Source organism: Alternaria incomplexa (genome assembly GCF_024043165.1).
Source record: "Alternaria incomplexa strain BMP 0042 chromosome Unknown scaffold_10, whole genome shotgun sequence".
Classification (NCBI taxonomy): domain Eukaryota; kingdom Fungi; phylum Ascomycota; class Dothideomycetes; order Pleosporales; family Pleosporaceae; genus Alternaria; species Alternaria incomplexa.
The window spans coordinates 1,394,568-1,414,973 of NW_026249859.1; the positions used below are offsets into that span (position 1 = coordinate 1,394,568).

General features: G+C 51.8%; 6 protein-coding genes across 6 annotated transcripts; 2 read left to right on the forward strand and 4 right to left on the reverse strand.

The window, feature by feature from the left end:
• Positions 1–251: 251 nt before the first annotated feature.
• On the reverse strand, positions 252–1,230 carry J4E90_007368 (uncharacterized protein; the record flags this gene model as incomplete). Its single annotated transcript, XM_051436907.1, has 2 exons — positions 252–674; positions 727–1,230. 2 exons carry the CDS (start codon positions 1,228–1,230, stop codon positions 252–254), a joined length of 927 nt encoding a protein of 308 aa, XP_051289653.1.
• A 1,604-nt stretch (positions 1,231–2,834) lies between these two features.
• Positions 2,835–6,466, reverse strand: LYS2 (putative NRPS-like protein biosynthetic cluster; the record flags this gene model as incomplete). Its single annotated transcript, XM_051436908.1, has 3 exons — positions 2,835–4,768; positions 4,815–6,085; positions 6,132–6,466. The coding sequence occupies 3 exons, from the start codon at positions 6,464–6,466 to the stop codon at positions 2,835–2,837; spliced, it is 3,540 nt and encodes a 1,179-aa protein (XP_051289654.1).
• Positions 6,467–7,105: 639 nt separating this feature from the next.
• Positions 7,106–9,037, forward strand: J4E90_007370 (uncharacterized protein; the record flags this gene model as incomplete). Its single annotated transcript, XM_051436909.1, has 1 exon — positions 7,106–9,037. One exon carries the CDS (start codon positions 7,106–7,108, stop codon positions 9,035–9,037), a length of 1,932 nt encoding a protein of 643 aa, XP_051289655.1.
• Positions 9,038–9,700: 663 nt separating this feature from the next.
• Positions 9,701–10,307, reverse strand: J4E90_007371 (uncharacterized protein; the record flags this gene model as incomplete). Its single annotated transcript, XM_051436910.1, has 3 exons — positions 9,701–9,808; positions 9,865–10,028; positions 10,085–10,307. The coding sequence occupies 3 exons, from the start codon at positions 10,305–10,307 to the stop codon at positions 9,701–9,703; spliced, it is 495 nt and encodes a 164-aa protein (XP_051289656.1).
• Positions 10,308–11,017: 710 nt separating this feature from the next.
• J4E90_007372 (uncharacterized protein) lies at positions 11,018–12,022 on the reverse strand (the record flags this gene model as incomplete). Its single annotated transcript, XM_051436911.1, has 1 exon — positions 11,018–12,022. One exon carries the CDS (start codon positions 12,020–12,022, stop codon positions 11,018–11,020), a length of 1,005 nt encoding a protein of 334 aa, XP_051289657.1.
• A 6,618-nt stretch (positions 12,023–18,640) lies between these two features.
• Positions 18,641–19,898, forward strand: J4E90_007373 (uncharacterized protein; the record flags this gene model as incomplete). The annotated part of the gene is made up of 2 exons (XM_051436912.1): positions 18,641–18,995; positions 19,351–19,898. 2 exons carry the CDS (start codon positions 18,641–18,643, stop codon positions 19,896–19,898), a joined length of 903 nt encoding a protein of 300 aa, XP_051289658.1.
• Between the last annotated feature and the right edge of the window lie 508 nt (positions 19,899–20,406).

Below are 20,406 nucleotides of genomic sequence, written 5' to 3' on the forward strand. Positions count from 1 at the left end.
TATGGATGTTGTAGAGATGTTGTGGTATTCGAGTCAAATGGGGTATATCATGTCGAGCTTCTCTTGCTCTCCTACTCTTACACAGAGAGGCCCAATAACGCCGTGCTGTCATCCCAGATCAGCATTCCTTCATGTCCGATGCCCCACCAAAACAAAAGTACGCCATGGTATATGCCGCTTAAACATCGCTCGTCCCGTCACTGGGCGAACGGTAAAATCAAAAACTCGTCGTCGTAGCAATAGCCTTCTCTTCAGACATTCGTCTCTCGCAGTCCCCTCGAGAGCCATCGTTCCCACCAGTTCCGTACGCCGACGATGCTCTCCTTGCCGTCGTTGTGTCCGTCGTGACCTCCAGGGTCTCCTAATATCAACGAGAAAAACCAGAATCCTGCGGCGGTCCATGCGGCGATTGCGACACCGAATGCGACAATAGGTGAAAACAGGTGGATGACGACAAGCATAGGCGCACTGTAGCCAGTCGTCGAGTCGTGTGAATAGACCAGGTGTAGTTGCAGGTTCAGCGCTGGTGCAAGGAAGGCCGTGATCTGTTCCGAAAATGACGGGCGTTTGGTGCATAATCGCAATGGTGCTAGTGCGAGCGAGATCAGGAGAGCGAAGATCGTCCAGAGAGCGATGGCGCCGGAGAGGAAAGCACAGGGGGCGCAGAGCCAAAACTGCATGCTGTTAGCCACACTCCAGAGAGTTTCGAAAAAGTACAACACATACCAGTAGTTGCCATGCCTTCTCCTCTGGGCCTTTCTCATGGTAGGCGCCTTTGTCGTAGACGATCGCATCGCCGTCTGGTCCGGCCGCAGACACACGGTTTGGAGATCGGCGGCCTTGCGACGAGCCGTAGCCATGTTTCTCTGGATCAAGATGCGCTTGTTGTGGATATTGTATGCTTCCTTGTTCTATCTCTGATCTACTGGAGTATCGGATCTCGGCTGTTGAGTTGCGTTGTTGGCCGATCGAGGAGATGCTGCTGCAGGGGCTTGGCGCAGAGGATGCCTTTGGCGAGAACGGGTGCGAGATGACGGAATCATGGCCACGGCCAAAACTCGACTTGCTGTGACGGTCTATGCGGATGGTCTGTTGTCGCTGATATGGCTCCTTCTCGTTGTATGCGTAATTGTACTCGTCGGGGGATGCGTTGGTTGATAGCTGGTGCAGCGGTTGGCTCTGCTGGGGGGGAGTGGCCGAACATGACACCGGCGGACGCTGGGATTCCATTGCCGGCAATTGGTAGTCGACGTCACTGGTTGACGGGCATCAGACGACCCTTTGAGACATGCGAAGTGGATGAGGTGCCGGGCATGTTATAGAAGAGGCGGAGACTTCCCTCAGGAGAGGCAAGACTCTTGTTACATACAATTACGCTCTCAAGACCTTGGGAGAAGGTCTTGGGCTTGGCTTTCATCCCCAAGGCTCGGCATTGGGGCTGGGCAGAGCATCTCAAGACGGGGACGGCCAATCACGGCTTGCGTGGGCGGTCCCAGCGCAACTCTCTTCCAGACGCCGCTCAGACCAAAGACGGAATTCGCGGCAGCGACCTGGCCTCATGTCATTGGAGCCCCCAGCTCTCATCTTTATCATCTTCGCCCTTTGTCTTGGCTCGCGCCGACGATGCTGAGCAACGCTGAGCAAACGGACCGCCGCACGCTGGTGCACCTCGTCGTCGTGTGCAATGCCCTCTGAGAACACGCCAAGCCGGAAACAAGCGCTACCATGGTCTGTCTAGGGTGTTCGCTGGATGCGTGGTGCTGTGCCTAGGAAATATTGAACCGACGGATCGTGGACTGTTGTACCACAGGCATGACACCCCACAAGAATCCAATGCGGTTCTCCAACGCGCCTATACAACTGAGGGGGCCACAGAGGCGCGGCTGGTTACGGCCCCGCGGTGCAACGTCGCGAGCACTCCTTGTGTCGCATCGCCAATCCAAGTCGGAACGGCGGAGCGCATTTGATAGCGCTTGTTGGCGGAAATAGCTGCAAGTTGCTTTGCAGAGTCTGAATCCGGGCTCCAAGCGTGGCTGAAACGAAGTTGGCCCTGCTGATCTCGATCTTGGCATTGGCACATGAGAAGCTCAGATACTCTGTTGAAGGCGCCAGTTGTCCTGGCGTCCGCTGGCTATGCTGGCTTGGTTTCTATCAGGTGCTTTGTTTTGACCTGAATAAGCCCGTCGCTTTCTCGGCATGCTGTTCGCACCCTGATCGAAGGGACAGCAGTGACCGGCTCAAACCTACCATTCCTTTGGTAATGCCTCATGCCATACAGCACGAAGCGCTGCCAGTGACGTCCACCTCAGCGTTGTTGCATTCACCGCGTGCTCCTGGGCATCGGATTCATCAGTGATCTGGCGATAAGCGTTCTGCTGCAGCCACAGCCGGTGGTAATACACAGCATGGCGGAGTTGTGTTCCGCCCCGCGGACAACCTTAGCGAACCGGGTATAATAATGGAAAGAAATGTAAGCTGCAAGGCAAACGTCGGTTAGCAGCTGGCGCTGCGAGGAAGGATGCTCTATGGCGCTGGGCGGGGTGTTGTAACGTTGATGGGGCTGTGATGTCACCCGACGTAAATGGAAGTCGCGATGGAAAGGCGCCTAAGCACCTGCATACTTCAGCGTCAACAAACTGTATGTTAGTCTCGATGAGGACGTCGCGATCAACTACGAGCATCCGGCACTTCCGACATGTATACATGTTGATCATCGAGTGCTGCATTGGTTAATTTGAAAAAATGTGCTTTTTCTCGATCTCCTGCTAAACGAAGGATCAGATCCCTTGCTAAAAATGACCTCAATGTGCACTACAGGGTCTGACGAGGGTGATCTAGACACCCCTTCGACCACCAACCAGCTTCATACCTTCACGCATAGCATCCGTCAGTCGGCTCATGACCAGCTCTTTGATGCCCTTCTTCTCTGGCTTCGGCATGAAGCCCAGCTCGATGAGATAACTGACGTACACACCTACAGTGTCCTCCGTCACCGCACCACCCTTGCTCCAATCCTCACCTGTCCATACTTGATCTTTCTTCAAGGCTTCCGCCGCATTCTTATCGTCGAGTTCAGGTGCCTTGGTATCAGCAGGCAGGTCTCCAGTAACGAAATGATACAGCGGTAGGAGAGCATTCTCCTCTTTCGTACCAGAGCGGTCAGAGACATAAGCTTCCATGTTTTGCTTCCACTCTGGGTAGGTAACAAGAGGAACATTGTATCCAAAGTTCTCGAGGGCTCCCAAGAACTCGTTGAAGGTGATACGGGGGTGTGATGTGATTTGCGCGACTCCCAGGGGCGCGATGGGCGGATTGAACGAGGATGCCACGACAACGCGAGCAACATGAGTCACAGGAACCATGTTGATGGTGTTTGTGATGTCGGGTCGTGATTTAAGTTGGATGCAACCCTTGAGTATACGCACGAGGAAGTCGTCGGTGTTGGTGGTGCCGTACTCTGGGTCTCCTAAGACATAGCCGGGACGAATAACGCAGCCACTCAACCCTTTTTGACCAGCCTGTCGTGTGAGATACTCGGCTGCCCATTTAGACTGGCCGTAACCAGTGCCCAAGCCTTTGCGAGCACCTTCCAGATCGTCATCTTCAGGCACACCTGTCCCACCATTGGCCAGGCTCTTCTCGGACAGCTTGACAAAGTAGTCTGTGTCAAGTACTGATGTTGAGCTGACAAGACCGAAGTTCTTGGGCTTGCCCGCAGCACACATTGAGAGAGCGGTCATGGTGGAGATGACGTTGGGTCCGCGAAGACGTGAGTACGGCAATACCCAGTGTACCAATGCGCCATTGTGGATGACAACATCGACAGAGTCTACGAGCTTATTCCAAGTATTCGGTTCAAGGCCAAAGTTCTCCTTTTCTAGATCGCCCACGAGAGGCTCCAGGCGTGATTCCCAGCTATCTTCCCAAATGCCATATGCAGAGCAGGTTTGCCTGACACGGCCGAGTGCAGCATCAATGTCTTTTGCACGGACGAGTACTGTAACCTTTCCGGGCCTCGACAGGACGTCTCGTAGAATGTAAGCACCCAAGAAGCCTGTCGCGCCAGTGAGGAAAGTATGTACTTCGTCCTTGGGATTCAGCGGCTCTCTAGTCTTGAACTCGGTCAGTTGGTTAGCGAGTTCTCTGGCATCGGCAGAGTAGGCCTCGTCTTCTGGATCCTCATCGATGGCTTCTGCAGTGTCCAGACGCAGACCAATAGGGTCCATAGCCTGGTCAATGTTTGCCGAGAAGCCGCGCAACGTTGGGTACTGGAAGATTGTGGTCATTGGTACATCGATGTCTCTCCATTCTTGGCGGATCTTGAAGAGCAGTTGCTGAGCGATGATACTATGGCCTCCTAGGTCGAAGAAGGAGTCGCTTCCGCTGATACCGTCGGCTGTCACACCGCGATCACCCAGAAGCTCAGCCCAGATACCGGCCATGGTCTTTTCAGTTGGCGTCAAGGCTGCGCCCAACTGTGAAGGTCGCCTTGCACCTGCCGCTGCTAGATGCGCTGGTTCTGGGAAGGGCAGTGCCGGTCGATCAATCTTGCCGTTCGGGTTCAGCGGGAATCGAATTAGCGGGACGATGATTGACGGAACGGCATATGCGGGGAGCTTCTTCTTCAGATGCTCTCGCACGTCGTCTCGTAGGTACTTGAAGCGCTTCAATAAAGTGACCATGCTGGTGTCATCGGCGGAATCACTGTCTTTCGCACCGCGCTCCTCGAGCCAGTCGTACCAACGCTTCATCTCAGGAACGATGTAGCCTATGATGTTAGCAAACATTTGAGTTGGGATGAAGTTCAAACTTACTGACTAGTGTTGGCTCCTCATAGGCATCACGCTTCAACAGTGTGACGTTCTCACGCACCAAAGGATGGGCAGAGAGATGTGAGTCGATCTCACCAAGCTCGATACGGAAGCCGCGAATCTTGACTTGCGAGTCGACTCGGCCTGTGCAGTGTACGTTACCATCCTCAGAGTAATGGCCCAGATCTCCAGAGCGGTAGAGTCTGTCGCGTGGACCTTTGTAGAACTCTCGCCATGGCTCAGCGGCTCCTTGGCTTTCCACTCTTTTATTGTCTTCATCTACCCACTTCTGTTGGTCCACAAACCAGTTGTCAACGAATTTGGTGGCAGTCAAGTCAGGCAGACCCAGGTATTCCTCGGCCAGACCACCGGCTCGCACGTATATCTCACCACTCTCACAAGGCTTGCAAACCTTTGTCCTATCTTCGCGGTTGACTACCAAAAGCTGAACGTTGTTCATGCCACGACCAGCCGGGATGACTTCACCGATGGTATCGAGGAATTCGGGCGCTTCGGAGCAGCTCGGTAGCTCGTAGTAACTGACAGCTCTTTGTGTCTCTGTGGTTCCGTACATGTTGACGATGCGTACGTTGGGTGCCAAGTTCTGCAGCCTCCTGCAGTCGCGCTTGATTAGTAGGTCGCCTACGAAGAAGGAGTGATGCAGGCTTGGAAAGATGGCGGAAGCGCCTCCCACGAGAATCTGGCCCATGGCAGGTGTGAGATGTGTGACTGTCGCGCCATATTTGCGCATCCACTCGGCGAGCTTCTCATGCTGTATGTCCTCTTTGCTGGGTACCAGTAGTTGCGCACCGAGGAAAAGTGGTGTGAAGATGTCTCGCTGGATAGGATCGTGGGCGATGCCAGAGAGCATGGTGAATTTGTCGTTTTCAGACAGTCCAAAAGTCTCGGCCATCCATGGGAAGTAATGGGTCAGCGAAAAGTGCCGGCCCTTGACACCCTTGGGCTTTCCTTCTGATCCTGATGTGAAGGAGAGTGTGGGTGTTGAGTCTGGGCCGACCAGCACTCCTGGCAGCTCGGCCTTGAGCTTCTGTTGTTCCTCCAACACGTCATGTCCGTCCTTGGAGCCTCCCACGAGGGTTCCATCGTCCTTGAGCTCGAGCGCGGGGACTTCTGTCCGTAGTTGTAGATTGTCCTTGACGTAGTCTCTCACTTGCTCTGAGATGGGACCGGCCTCGCGGGTGGCCTTGTCGATGACTACGAGTGCGCGTGGCTGGGAGACTTCGAGGTAGATGCATTGGCGGTCTGGGGGGTATCTAGTCATGTCAGTAGGTCACTCTCTATTGGACAATCTAGACTCACAGTGGATCTAGGACTGAGAAGGTCGCTCCTGCCGCCAGAACAGCCATAATGGCGACCACTAGGTCCACGCCACGATGGGCAAAGATCATGACTACCTCGCCTCTCTGCACGCCATTTTGCACCAGATGATGGGCTAGTACCGAGGTAGCTTCGAATATGTGTTTGTATGTGAACTTGCGCTCGGGTGTCTTGCTGGTAGCCGTCTCTACCACGCATGGCCGCTCGGGATGCTTGCGAGCATTGCCTGCGAAGATCTCGTGGATGGGTCCCTTGAAATCAGACCAGTGAAGGTCTGCAGTCGGATCCGGGATGCTTCCTTTGGTAAGTGAAGCCATCGTCGCGCGTACCTGTTCCTGCATGTTCAAGGAAATATATGGCGGGGTCGCGTTGTAAGTGTGCGCATGCGCGTAGATAGTTCGCAGATGTCCAATTGGGATGTGAGCGAACAGAAGAAGGTATGAAATTCAGGCTTGGAGTGACGATCCTTCTCACGGCCTCTGAAATTGAAGAAAATAAGGAGAATGCAGAGTCATAGACACCAAAAGTAACAGAAGAGGTATGACGCATTCCGTCAAAATGCTCGACTCAGGCGACATCGGCCAGGGCGACCCCCACCACCGAAGGCTCGAAACGCGTGGGATGTCTGGGTCTGGGGCGCATCATCAGCCCTGCGCTAGCCTTGCACCTCGCCCTCGCCAAACTGGAAACGTTCCCTTAGCACGACGCGTCACCCGGCGTGTCAACTGGTGCACTATCTGCAACTTCTGCGTCCTTTTGTGCCTTTTTGTCGCTCGTTACGTTTGCTTCAAAGCTTGTTCGCACCGCCTATCGGAGCTGAGTTCGCGCCGCCTTGTCTTCAATCAGCAACATCAGGCCCACCACGGATACCGGCTCCAGTAGTCTGAAAGCGCCCATGTCGCCAGTGTTGCCATAGTGTGCCTTGTACTCACCTCACTTCTACACCCGATTGTGCCATGCCGACTCAGCATACCTTCATGGGCCGGCCCATTGCGCTGCAGATGCCCCCGAGGAGGTTCCAGGTCCTCATCATCGTTCTGCTCTTCGTCATAGTAAACTTTACCTTTTACGGAACTCCAACACGCGACAGTATCCCGACCTATGACGAAGTCGCCGATGCCGTAAAGCATCCGCAAGCTCACCTGCCTGACCTGGGCGAGTTGCCAGCTGTGCCCAAACCCTTCGGCCCCTCAGCACACAAGCCACCGGTCCAGGCAAACAGTACCACGGCCAGTGCTTACGGCGCTATAGAGTGGCTCAGTGATTTCAAATGGCGCAACCCTTTCTCTTCTCGCGTAACTCTCGATGAGAACACCGCCCTCCTACCACCGCTACGCGAACGACCGCCGATTTACACCTACTACGACGTACCGAAGAAGCAGGACAAGGACGTGTCTACGGCGGAACAACGGTTGATACTGGCATGGCGACGGGCATGGTGGGCGCAGGGCTTCAAGCCTGTCGTACTGTCGCGGGCTGAGGCTATGCACCACCCACAATACCAGCTGTTCCAGCGCATGAAGCTAGATCCGAAGATCGAGTTTGAGGTTATGCGCTGGCTGGCCTGGGGGCACATGGGTGGCGGCGTTCTTGTCAATTGGCTCGCACTGCCCATGGCCGAGTACGAGAACCCGATGCTCAGCTTTCTGCGACGAAACGAATACGCCAAGCTGTCGAGGGTCCAGACCTTGGATAACGCCATCTTCTTTGGAGATCGCATCATGGTCGACGACGCGATCAAGAAGGTCATGGGCAACGAGCTGCTGAAGAACGTCACTGCGAGCAAGGATAAGCTGTTGAAGCTTGCCAAAAAAGAGGGTGGCCCGGTGGTCAACCTCCTGGACACGAAGGACATGGACGTAGACAGCAAGGCCAACGGCATCGCATCCTACAACATGCCTACTATTTCCAGCAAGTACAAGACGGTCGCTGATAAGTTTACCAACACGACGCAAGCCGAGGCCCTCGACTTGCTCGCAAACCTCGTCAACTCGCACCTCCACCTAACCTGGCAAGAGCAACATCCGGAAGGTATGGTAATCGTCAAGCCTGCACCGGAGCACACGACTGCCCTTTTACGCGAAACAACGGACATTGCGCGTAACTTGACGCAATGTCCGACTACTCCAATGCCCAAGTCGTGCCCGCCGAATCGACCAAAGTGTAAACCGTGCGATGCCAACAAAGGAATGAAGCTTCAGCTGTTCCCAGAATTCGTAAACACGACCAAGTTCTTCACCATCGGAACCGTTCCCCACCCATACACGCTAACTTCGTTACACTACACGCGCGACATGATAGACAAGAACTTCCTCCGCAACAGCGCAGCACGCGACCTGTGGATTAAGAAGCTGACGGACAAATCTATTCCGGACGATCACACTGAAGAGTACCGCGTACTCAAGTTCAAGGAGCTTGTAGCAGCAGCCCCCGCTCATACTTTATGGCTCACAGCCGAGCGCATCACCCAAGACGACCTAGACTGGATCTTCGGTTTCGGTTTACCTCAGAACGCGTCTGCGAATGCCGAGCCCAGTTCACCCAGCAAGGAGTCCGAACTCATCGTCTTCCCCCGTCCCGACCCCCCCAAGCCCATCGAGGGTATAGATATCCCGGATGAAAAGTGGATCGAGAAAGAAGAAGAGCGGTTGAAGAAGGCACGCGAGGCTATCAAGAGCAAGGACAGGAACATGAAGCTAGTTGTCGAAGCCGTGGAGCAATGGAACTTGGCGGATACCGAGGCCTGGAGGTTCTCGCGCGCCTACTCAGCGAGACGGCGGCAGGAGCGCAAGAAGTGGGAAGAGGAAGAGGCCAAGTTCTCGGGTAGTGAAAAGAAGGCTGGAGTTAGACCTGGAGAGGGTGGTGGAAGATGGACCGATCGGAGTTGATTCAGTTAGCGATTTGGGTTGTTTATAGGAATATCTATTAGCGTTCTTGGGGTATGTTCAATACTAGCGTGTACAGCCTGGAGCTAGTATCGGGTCAGAACGTGAGACTGGCTGGACCATGTCCGACTCGACAGCAGACCCAGCTGGAGTCAACATCGACAGCGGCCGTAGGATGTTGCAAAAAGAGGTGGACGTTCGCCTGCATGCGCAAAAAAAAGAAGGACAAAAAGAACAAGAACATACAACAGCGGGGATTCGCTAGTGGTCACCCACCTAACTACTAATCCGCCGGTACACTGCTTGTATATGGCTGAGCGGACGGGAAGCCTAATTCTCAGTGTCCTATGGTCGTATGTGGAAGAACGGGCACATGTTGAAAAATATATCGCAAAGCAATCCGCTGCGCCGCCTTTGTCACAAAGGAAGTGACAAGTGTTGCAAGATGACAAAGAGTGTGATAGATGGACGATGTGAAATAACATTCCACGTCTTATGCTGTGTACCTAGAGATAGAGGAGCTACCGTTCCATGAAGCAACATCCATCAGGCGTATCAGGAGATGCCGTATATCGCATTGTATTCACTTTATCTGACGACATTGCTAGTCTTGCTCGGCTGACGCGGACTACAATATTTGAAGCCGATTAGGCAGCTTACTCAGAGCTAGGTGCACTGGGCAAAATCTCCACTGCCTTGGCCATCTGCGTTGTCTTGATGGTAGACAGTGAAGCAGTACGTGAACTGGTTATTATTCCTACGAGCGAAGATAACCTGCAGTATGGTAAGTCCAAAGAATGACTAGGTAGGACGAGCATTGGAGTACTTACTCGATCTGGCCCTGCATTGGAGTCATCCCCGAATGGAACTTTGCCGCGCAAGATGGGGAACTCCCTGAGATCTAAGAGATCGGGCACGTTGCAGTCATCTGGCACAGGGATCATCTGGTAGTTGCCGTAATACGCCGGGTATGCTTTGCGAACTCCTTCTCTGTCTACATATCTCCAGTCAGCTATTGTACCACATGTCATAGTGTATCCAGATACTTACTCGGTTTACCTGTGGCTAAGTGAGGTGGTGGCTGTAAGAGCCCCACGGCAATATTGTAGGCATCCGTGATCTCCTTCACTGTATACTTCGCTTCAGCAGCGTTGTTGACTGTAGGACACGTCACAGGAACAATTTCTGCTCGTACAACGAGCGTTTTGGTGGGGAGGGGATTTGCAGCAGCAAGCGTGGCGAGTGCAGCGAAAAGAACAGCGGTAATCTGCATGATTGCAATTGACAGTATTGATGTGTTGAGGGTGCTTAACTGTTCGTGCGGCTCAGCGCCTTAATAACTGAAGCTGTCCGGGGCTTACGGCAACTCAACATGTCCTTCGACGGTACCCACAGTCCTTCAATAGTACTCACCTTACTTCTCGCCTGTCTTAGTTTGTCTCTTATTTCGTGGATGTCCTTCGGCTTACCCGCGGAGCTTGGCGGATGTCCTTCAGTCGATCCTAAACCAACGATTTACAATCGCTGCACATTTGGAGTGTAAGATTTTCATTCTGTTTACCCTACCAAGCTGACAGGGCGTAGCCGATCAATACGTAGGAATAGCATTAGTCAAGCTGTCTTACCGTCATTCCTGCATTCGTCACTTCGCTTCTACTAGGACCTTGGGTGTCCATCCACCAGTCTTGGATTTTGGTGCACTTGGGCTTACTGGCCCTACTCGAGCCATTTGGTTCTCGCCGCGGAGAAGTTTCACATTCATTGGAAATTTCCGTTCTTCTGCTATCTGGGGTTCATCATAAATTCTGCCCATATGTTTTTGAGTGAACGAACCAGTGTATATGTACATATGTTTGGGAGACGTGGCAGAGGAACAGTGATGAAAGAGATGATCGACGATTTTCAAAGGTACAGAGTTCATTAACAGCATCATCCGAAGTGAACTAAGCAAGATATCCCGCGAACAGTCTAGGATGTGACTTGTTAACCTTGCGCGGCGATCAAGTCATCAAGAGCTGCCGTAGCCTCGATCGTAGCATCCACGGCCTTTTGGTCTAAAAGTCTCCCAGATTCCCTGAAGTGTTGAAACCGGCCTCTCCAAAATCGCAGTCGTTTGACATCCACGGCATCGGTGCCGCCTTCAGCCTCCCATAGACTACCAGAAATGCGACTGTTCTTGGTGGAGGGCGACCCTGCAGCCACCACTTGTCTGCCCGCAATCACCAACCAAGCACTCGCTGCGCGAATTGCATGATGTGCATCTCGGTCGTAGTTTGTCCCAGGACCGTGCTCCATGAACGCAAAGGTTGCAAAGGCAAAATCGACACAACTGGTCAGCTGAGATGCTTGTGGAAGATCTTGTCGTGCTATCAGAGCGGCAAATGTGTTGATGTTAGTGTACATGTCCTCGGATTTGCAAGATGATAGCTGATCACCATCATGTTCATTGCCAGAGATCTGGTGGAACTGAAGGGGCCCACTACGCAAATCGTTTCCGATACCAGAAGCAACATATGGCAGCCCAGACCATAGTTCACCTCTCGACTGAGAATGTAGCTTGATCTTCTCTCCTGGCTGAACCACGACGGTGCCTTCCTCAAATACTATCGGTTTGTCTGTATCGTTACAGACGTCGGGTAGATTCGCGAGTTCGACTGTGAGATCTGCCAGTATCTCAAGGTGTTTCCGGGACGAAAACTGGCGTGCGGCTCCGAATAGAACGTGGAGTACGTCGCCATAGGCACTGGCAATGTCGTAGCAGATATCGCGACTTGGTACGGAAAGTACCCAGTCGCTGATTCGCTTTGCTGTCGCTCTTGCAGTATCGTTCTCGTCTAATACGTCCGTGTAGATCTGTAATAATGCCAGCTGAGAGGGTGCAGGCTGTGGAAATTCCACGAATTCCGCAGAGGGGTCCACTTGTCGTTGGCGTAATTCGTGAATGATGGCAAGTTGCTGAAGTTCTTTCTCTTTCCATTCTTCGGTCATTGTTGTCGCGAGCGTTCACTCAAATTGTGGCTTGTGTTGGGTCAAAAACAGTTGAAAGGGTCGCAAAGGCAAGTACGCAGGTATTGATGGATAGTGGACTTGGGTCGACCGACTGTCCCCAACCTTACCTACCCTTGTAGACGACACTGAAGGCAACAATGTCATCCACAGGCATAAGCCTCCTCACCTGTCACTGGTTCGGAATAGACGAAAAGAACTTGCCGAACCTTGAGAGCTTACCAATCGTTGCCTCAAGCTTGGCGACTGCTCTAGGCTGCAACTTGAAGAACGATGGTAGGACAGTCGATCCTGACGGAGGCGAACTTACGCCCAACTATTTCGCGCTTATACGACCGAAAGCGGAACCTCAGACCATCACTTAGACCACAGGCCCATCCTAGCTTCACGTGGGCTGACAGCGATTGCTCTTTCGAGTGATTGTGACGGTGTTGTACAGACATCATGCCCCTGGCGTGCACACCACGCTGGAGGCCTTGCAGATAGCGGCAACGCCCGTAAGGAAGGCGTGGATCTTTCCGTGCCGATAGCCATAAGCACCGGGTAGCGGCACAACAGGAAGCTTCCGGTGTGGTGGGAATGGCGGTTCTTCTACATTGTGTTGCAGAAGCCTAGTGTACTGCTGATGGAGTGTAAGACCTAGTACGGGTTAGAGGAAAGCGGGGCAAGCCTTGAGAAAGAATGACGTAATAAGCGCATTGACCAGCATCATCAAGTAACACCTGCTTGTGAGACAGCAACTTACATGGGTTTTCAACGCCGAGAACAAGAGGGAAGGAAGCTAAAGCGAAGCATTGTCAAGGCTACTCCGTTTAATCCACCACCCGTTTAGACGTTCTGTGGGGCAGAAATGAGCGCTACTCGGGTAAGGACATTGTGTCAATATTTGACAAAAGACCTCGGGAGGCTTGGCGGGGAGCCTGAGAGCCAAAACGTCCTTTTTGGATGAAGACTACCCAGGTACACCGAGTTCGATGCACGCCAAGTGGAACAGGACGGAACGCTACCCGGGCGGTATTGCGTATCGCTGGAGCCGCAGAATCCTGGTGATGTAATCAGACTGATGGACGCCTTGCGGCAATGATCTCGCGACCAATACTACGTCGCTTTTGAGTCTCCGCGCAGTCATGTCTAGCAACGATCTACCTGGACATACCCACGTAGGCTGACCCTCCTACTATATAGCGAGATGGAAGTTCTGTACGTAGACTAAGACAAAAGCCATCGCCAAATCACTGGGTCGGATCGTCACATTCCAAGATATACCAGCATGGACCGGTTATGTATCTCTTGTGCTTGCAAGATCAGTCCGGCATTGAGTGCACTACTATCGGACGTACCAACTCTTGAGAATATAGCCGCGCTCGAAGCCTATCAGTCTGACGTACTCTTTTGGAATCTCGACACAGCAAACGGTGACTCACAGACGGCACAAATTCCATTGAACATGGAGGACTCTCAGTCGACCGGACTTTGGCAAGACTGCCCAACTTTGGCAAATCCTTGGCTCAAATCCCCACGATTCCCAGCGATCGGCCATGTGCCTCATGGCGAGAACCTTGGCCGCAAGGCAGACCACTTGGATAATCCAGCGTCTCACTCTCATATCATCACAGAGACCAGCGGGCCGGCATCGCTTAGTGTCACACAGCCTGCGACGAATCGCAGCGATGGTTACCGATGTTACAAACATGGATGCGGTGGGCGACGCTTCTCCTCTTCAGAAAACTACAGGCGTCATATGCGAGAGCGCAGCCGCTCCGATGCGACAACGTGCCCTTTCTGCTCCACACTCTTCACGCGCAAAAGCAACAAGGATAATCATGTGCGCAAAAGAAGATGTAAGGGCTGGAACAAATTGTCATCTGAGCGAGTCGACGCACTGTCAAATGCCCAGTTGACAAATGATCGCCTTAAAGACGCCACAAGGCTACCCACATAGAATAAGCACTGTTTTCGGCAATGCATACAGTCGGGTCATGTACAGATCTACATTGTTGAACAGTTGTGAGCGGTTGGAGTATCTGGTAAACATATCAAGGTATCTCATCGATAGAAGTGGGCTCTCACCCAGCTTCAGTCCAACAGAGATGTTTCCCGTACTTGATGCAGAAACAAGATGTTAATAAACTTTTAATTCACGTTAACACAAGTTCGCCTATTGTGGGCCCAGCCTGCAACCTGTCTGCGACTTCAGTATGATACGTCTCATGATCATCGAATACAATGAGACAGTGTGGGGATATGACTCTATGTGGAGTAATTGCTATGTTCGCTCTAGCAGATTCAGTTGCTCTCTCATGACCTGTCTTCGATCTTCTGCGCCCTGGTTCACTTTCGTCTTACATGATCGTCCTTCCTTGAGCAACAGGATACGCTCACCTGCTTTGTTCAGCATGTCCTTCGAGATTACCAATGATGTCACCCTGAACGCCCTGTCCTTCGTGCATGTCCTTTGGACGTCATAGTTCTTCGTAATCTATAGGCTTCCAAAGATGAGGTAGCCGATCGATCTAAGATGCTTCAGCAGTGGACACAGGTGTACGGCAAATCCACGTCATGGCGAACTATGTGACCTACTGGGGGTATATAACTTGAGGTTTCTGCACTCAATCTTGATGCATTATCGAGCATCCCAACTACAAAACTCATTTCGGCAACATCTAACACTTCGTACACATACAACACCATGAAGGTATCAAGCGTTCTCACAGCATTGGTCACTCTGCTGCCATTGGTCACTCTGCTGCCATTGGTCAACGCCTTGCCAACGAAATCCAGCTTGGCTGAGACCGCGGTAAGTGCTGCAACCCAACTACTTTCACGTTGCAATACACTGACCCTAGACCTTAACAGAACAACATCTTCGAGAGGCAGGCCTCATGCACTGACATCACCTGCATCCAAGACACTGATTGTTATGCAAACCGATGCGGGAACTGCAACGTGGATATTGGATACTGTACCTGTCCACCAGAGGCTGAGGGTGGACCTTGCTAGATTGATCCTGTCGGCTGGTATGAGCTGTACGGTTTTTGAGGTTAGCTAAGATTTTCCACTCCCGTGGTATTAGGCTAATGCTTACCTAGGTACTGATCTAAAGATCATTTGATGACTGGGACGAAGAATGGTAGTAACCGGAATAGCGTACGAAATGCAAAATGTTTAATGAATGTTCACTTCGCGAGTTCAATACCATCGCTTTTAGAAAGTTGGCAGTTAATACAAGCATCTCAATAGCTATTTCAGTGAAATGCGACATTCATCTGACATCTTACCATGTACAAAATTGAGTTATCGAACGGAAAAGTAAGCTCATAAGCGCTCGGCGAATTCTTGATGCGCTATCAGTGTACTGTTTGGGCTGAGCTTCGGTGATAAAGTGTTGATGTCAAAGCGTTGATGTTTAGAGGCCGCCCGCGCGTTTGACTAGGCCGACCTCGGCACGGTCAGTTACCCCGCCTTAGTTAGCCCTGCGCCCTAGATGCTTCAGGTTACAGCCTAGGAACAACACCAACATCGACTTCCTGCCTTCAAGCATGGACGAACTAAGCTTGGTTCCTGACGCTGATAACGTTCGTCGCATTAGTCTAGTACTATCAGATGACTCGACTCGCACGACACCTGGGACTAAGCTACAGCAATACCGGGCAAGCAGGAGTCAAGATGTCCAGCCTCAAAGCGCCACTGTCGGCGCTGCTGCAACGACGCTCTGTCATAAGTGCCGCAACATGCACTTCAAACCTTATGAAGACTGCTCACTCGAGTTGCAGGGAGCGGTCATCCAATCACTATACGCGTCACTATACTATCTGCATTCTCCGGGCCTTGACTCTCTCATACAGACCGCGGACTCAGGCTGCCCTTTCTGCAAGACAATTGCGCATCGTTTTTTCATGGATACGGAACTTTGGAATGATACGCGCGTTGCCGGGGAACAGATTGTCTTAAATTTTCCCCTCAACCACGACGATCAAGGAGTGGCAACTCCGTGCTTCGACAATCTCACAGTGTACAGTTGCGAACGCAATTGGTTTTTCCAATGCGAGAGTGATCTACCAGGTAAGAACCTCTATCCCCCGTTATGAAGTCTCATTGACAGACTGCTATCTGTAGTCGCATTTCAAAAGCCATTGGCGGCGTTAGCTTCGCCAAATCCTGCGACCGGCGACAGTAATGCTGAAGACCCGATGTATTCGTACTGGACAGACTCTTCGACACTATCAGAAGCAAACATGGAACTTGCGTCAACGTGGTTTCACTTATGCCTGAGCGAACACCCCGGCTGTAGTATCGACACAAAATACACCCTACCTACCCGCGTCATTCGCATCAAAGGGCCCCGAGATCTTGTCTTAGAAGACGGCCAGGAAAGATGTTTACCTTATCTTACACTAAGCTACAAATGGGGCGATACGAAGAGATACTGCACTTTGACTGAGAACATCGCCAATCATAAGCGGAAGATACCGCTTGAAAGCCTACCAAAGACCTTTCAGCACGCCCTGTTGGTTACAAAGCGTTTGGGGTTCGAGTATCTGTGGATTGATGCACTTTGTATCATACACGACTCACCCGAGGACCTGCAAAATGAGATCAGCCAGATGGGCAGCATTTACCAAGCGTCAACAATAACACTGTTTGCGGAAGCAGGAGATGATTCTGAAGCCGGATTGTCCATTCCACGAGATCCTCGCATGTCCAAACCCTGCAAATTGGATTTCAGGGCAACCTTCGATAGCCGTGTGTTGGAAGTGTCGAAATATGCTTGTTATAACCCGTTCAACCTCTTACATACTGAATCAAAGCAGTCGCCTCTCCAGAAAAGAGGATGGGTTCTACAGGAAGAGCTCCTGTCACCACGACTTTTGAAATTCGGGTCTCGCCAACTAAAGTGGGAATGCCGACATTCTACTCTTTGTGAGAGTCTACCTCATGATCATAAGCGCAACGCTACTATGCGCCCCAAAAATCATGAACTGCGTTCTTGGATGTACGACCGTAGAGCTGCACAAAATTTGGAAAGTCAAATACGAAAGGATATGTTCAGGTGCTGGTACGAACTTGTTGAGAACTACTGCGAGCGCTCGCTCACGTACGCAAACGATGCTCTACCAGCGATCGCGGGCATTGCGAATGTTTTTGCGAAGAACAACCAACTATCGTATATCAACGGGCTCTGGAAAGAGGACCTGCCTTTGGGACTACTTTGGGCCGTTCATAAAGGCGACAGTGCGCATACATCACATTCGTCTCATCAGCAAGCTATCGATAGACCAGACGCTCCCTCTTGGACCTGGTTATCGCAGTGGGGTAAATCTATTGAGTTCGAACAAAAGCAGTTGCGACATTGGGCTGAGTCCTACGATATAACGATCGATCAACTGGGCCACGCTGATGACGATCTCGAAGAGACAGCTTATGGTCGAGACGAATCGTCTTCAGATCAAACCATGGGTTTCCAACAAGTAGACACGAGACCGCTTCGATTTCGAGGTTATCTCATCAAAGCAGATGTAGAGCTAGGCAGTTGGTCACCTTGGTTTCCACAAGCGTGGGGACGGCGTGTGACCACGCGTCATACCCGGGAGAACATGGGACTTTTCTTCCCCGACTCAGATCCGTTCAAAGAGCCCATACTGGAGGTCACATGTTGCCTTTGTGTCGTGTGTGAGGATAGACATAGCGCTGCGTATATGTGGTTAGCCTTGGTGTCCACATCTCAGCCCGACGTCTACAAACGAGTCGGTGTGGGCCGGCTCACCATTGACGACAAGACTCAGCCTTTGCCATCATATTGGGAAGCTGAGGGCAGAGCGACGTTCACTTTGGTGTAAGAGGTGGTGAGCAATATATGATTACTTTTTCGAACGCGCGGGGCGCAGGTGGCGTGGCCTCGCCCTGCGCCCATCCCCGGCCTCCAACTCGCAGACCAATCCATCTCTTAACTGTGATGCACGGTGAAACAAGTAGAGGTTAATTCTTTCGCAAACTTGAATATACTCTGCAAGGGCTCATTCCTACGTCAGCGCTCTCAGAGCCGACAGGACCTGACCCCCGAGCCCTTCAGGCGTCCACGGGTTCCCGCAGTCCTGCGATCCTACATAGCCTGCGCGCGTCTCACGCTTATCCTTTGCCAACGATCGCTCGCGCAACACAGGACAAGCAAGCATGGCAACACAAGAAGAGAGCCAGGTGGAAGACTGTAAAGAATTCTTGCAGAAATTTGAAAGATGGGCAGATCCGACCTGGGGCTTCTTCGTTTACGGCACCTATACGCGCCCACAAGGCCAGGAAGTCTCAAACGAAGATACAGATAAGGAAAACAGAGCAGGTCAGTGGAAAAGAATGCAGCCTATCGAGTGCAAATATTGATGAACAATAGATGCGACCGATGATGATGCCCACTTCCAAGCAGTGATCCGCAAAGTCTACGCCCACGCAACAGATAACCTGCGTTACAGCAACCCCGCGCCATACAACCAAAAGATGATAGACATCTTACGTCTCGATCCTGCTGCTTATATGCCTGGCGCGTCGCTCGACGTCGTCTGCAGGCATTTCCGCCAGCATTATGCTCAAAAAGTCTTCCCGGAGACAATGGGTGAACCTGGGCCTCCTGCAATACAGGACGACATTCCCGATGAGGAGAAACTCGGTCCAAAGTGGGCCTGGTGTATAGTCATCGATGATGAGGCGCTTGAGAGTTTGAAGAACGGCCCCGAGCCCATAGGAGATGTGCCGCCAGAAGGCGTAAGTTCTCTTCAACTGGCATACAATGCTAAAGAAGCATTTGTAAAGTTACTATCTGGGATGAAGACGGCGATGGAGGGGCCTGAAGTGATCGCTGCAGCAGGCCGTCCGGGTAGTGGGGGACCTCAAACAGTGTGGAATGGATGGCTTAAGTTTTCGCCTGTGGATCTTATGGGTGTCTGGATTCAGGCGAAGAGCAACGGTATCATTGATCTGTTTGACGGGGAGGATAAACTTTTTGACTGGTAGTCATCGAGGGTGATGTGCCGCATATGCGATGACAGCTTGGGTATGTACACTTGGCACTCCAATCGATCAAATCAGATCCTCTAGGCAACCATCCTTCCTTCAAGGGTAGCCGATATATCCGAACTTGCCTACATCATTTCATAAAGCCTTATTAAAACTAACACAAAACTCACAATGGCGCACCAGATATCGCTGACTTCGGTAGGAGATAATCCAGTGCGCATGTAGCGGTGGCGATGTTGACTTTTCGAAGGGCCACAAATTACATTCAGATGTAACAACGCTGACACGCCCTTACACCTTCCTAGTAGCCGTCACACCAGAATCATCTACCATCATGAGCTACGAGCCGCCTTCAAGTCCCTTACGCCCCTTCATACAGCTGCATACACAGCTCACGCCTGCTCAAATCCAACTCATCCAGTCCCACGAAGATTTCGGCGAAGTACGCATCCCAATCAGCGAACTCAATCTCGCAAGTTTCCTCCGCAATCAGATCGATGTTGAGGCTCCATCAAAAGACGCGCAGACGGTATCGAAGCTCGTCGCCAGACTGCGAGATGCAAAGGCTGCCGATAATGACAGCAGTGACGGTGGCGATGGCGTTTTGATCCACATCCTAAGCTTTACGGTCCTTGGCGATCAGAGCGGGGAGCTGGTTCCAGAAGGTCGCATGTTACTGTGGAAGTGGGCTAAACCTCAAAGTCAGTACCGGAAGACCGGCTCCTGGAGCCATAGCTTGACACAGGTCCTGGTCGATGCCGAGTGGAACACTGGTAAACATATCACGATATACGTGAAGGCTGTTGAAGAGGAGGAGTATGAGAAGGTGTTGAAAGGCGAGAAGAAGAATTAAACGGAGTCACTTGCACTGAGAGCAGATTGCAAAACATGATAGCTCCTGTAGCTCATCAAAAATTCCCGTTCTGTGTCACGTTACTCTCGACCATTCGGGTCCAAAGCTGTACCTGAATCTTCTACTCTCTGACTTTCCGGGCTTTCTTGTCAGACGTAGACAGCTTGAACTTTGATGCAATTTCAGAATCCATCACGGCCTCGTATTTTCCACAACTTCTTCACTGTCATCCACACCAGTCTCCCTATTTCTGAGTCTAATGTGAGCCTCGCGGTCTTCCTCGTCGGTTATCGACAACACCCTTCTGTGAAACGGTAGCAAAAATTGCGCGATTCTGTCGCCTTTCCTTGCATTGATAATCACTCTCTCGTAGGCACGAAGATTTGATGCGCGCCGGCCACAAATGGCATTGGTGATATCTCCTTGTGCAACATCTTGCGAAAACTCTTCAACCGCTTTTACTATATCCCTTGACGCCTCTCGCAGACGCTTCCAAGTAGAATAGGGT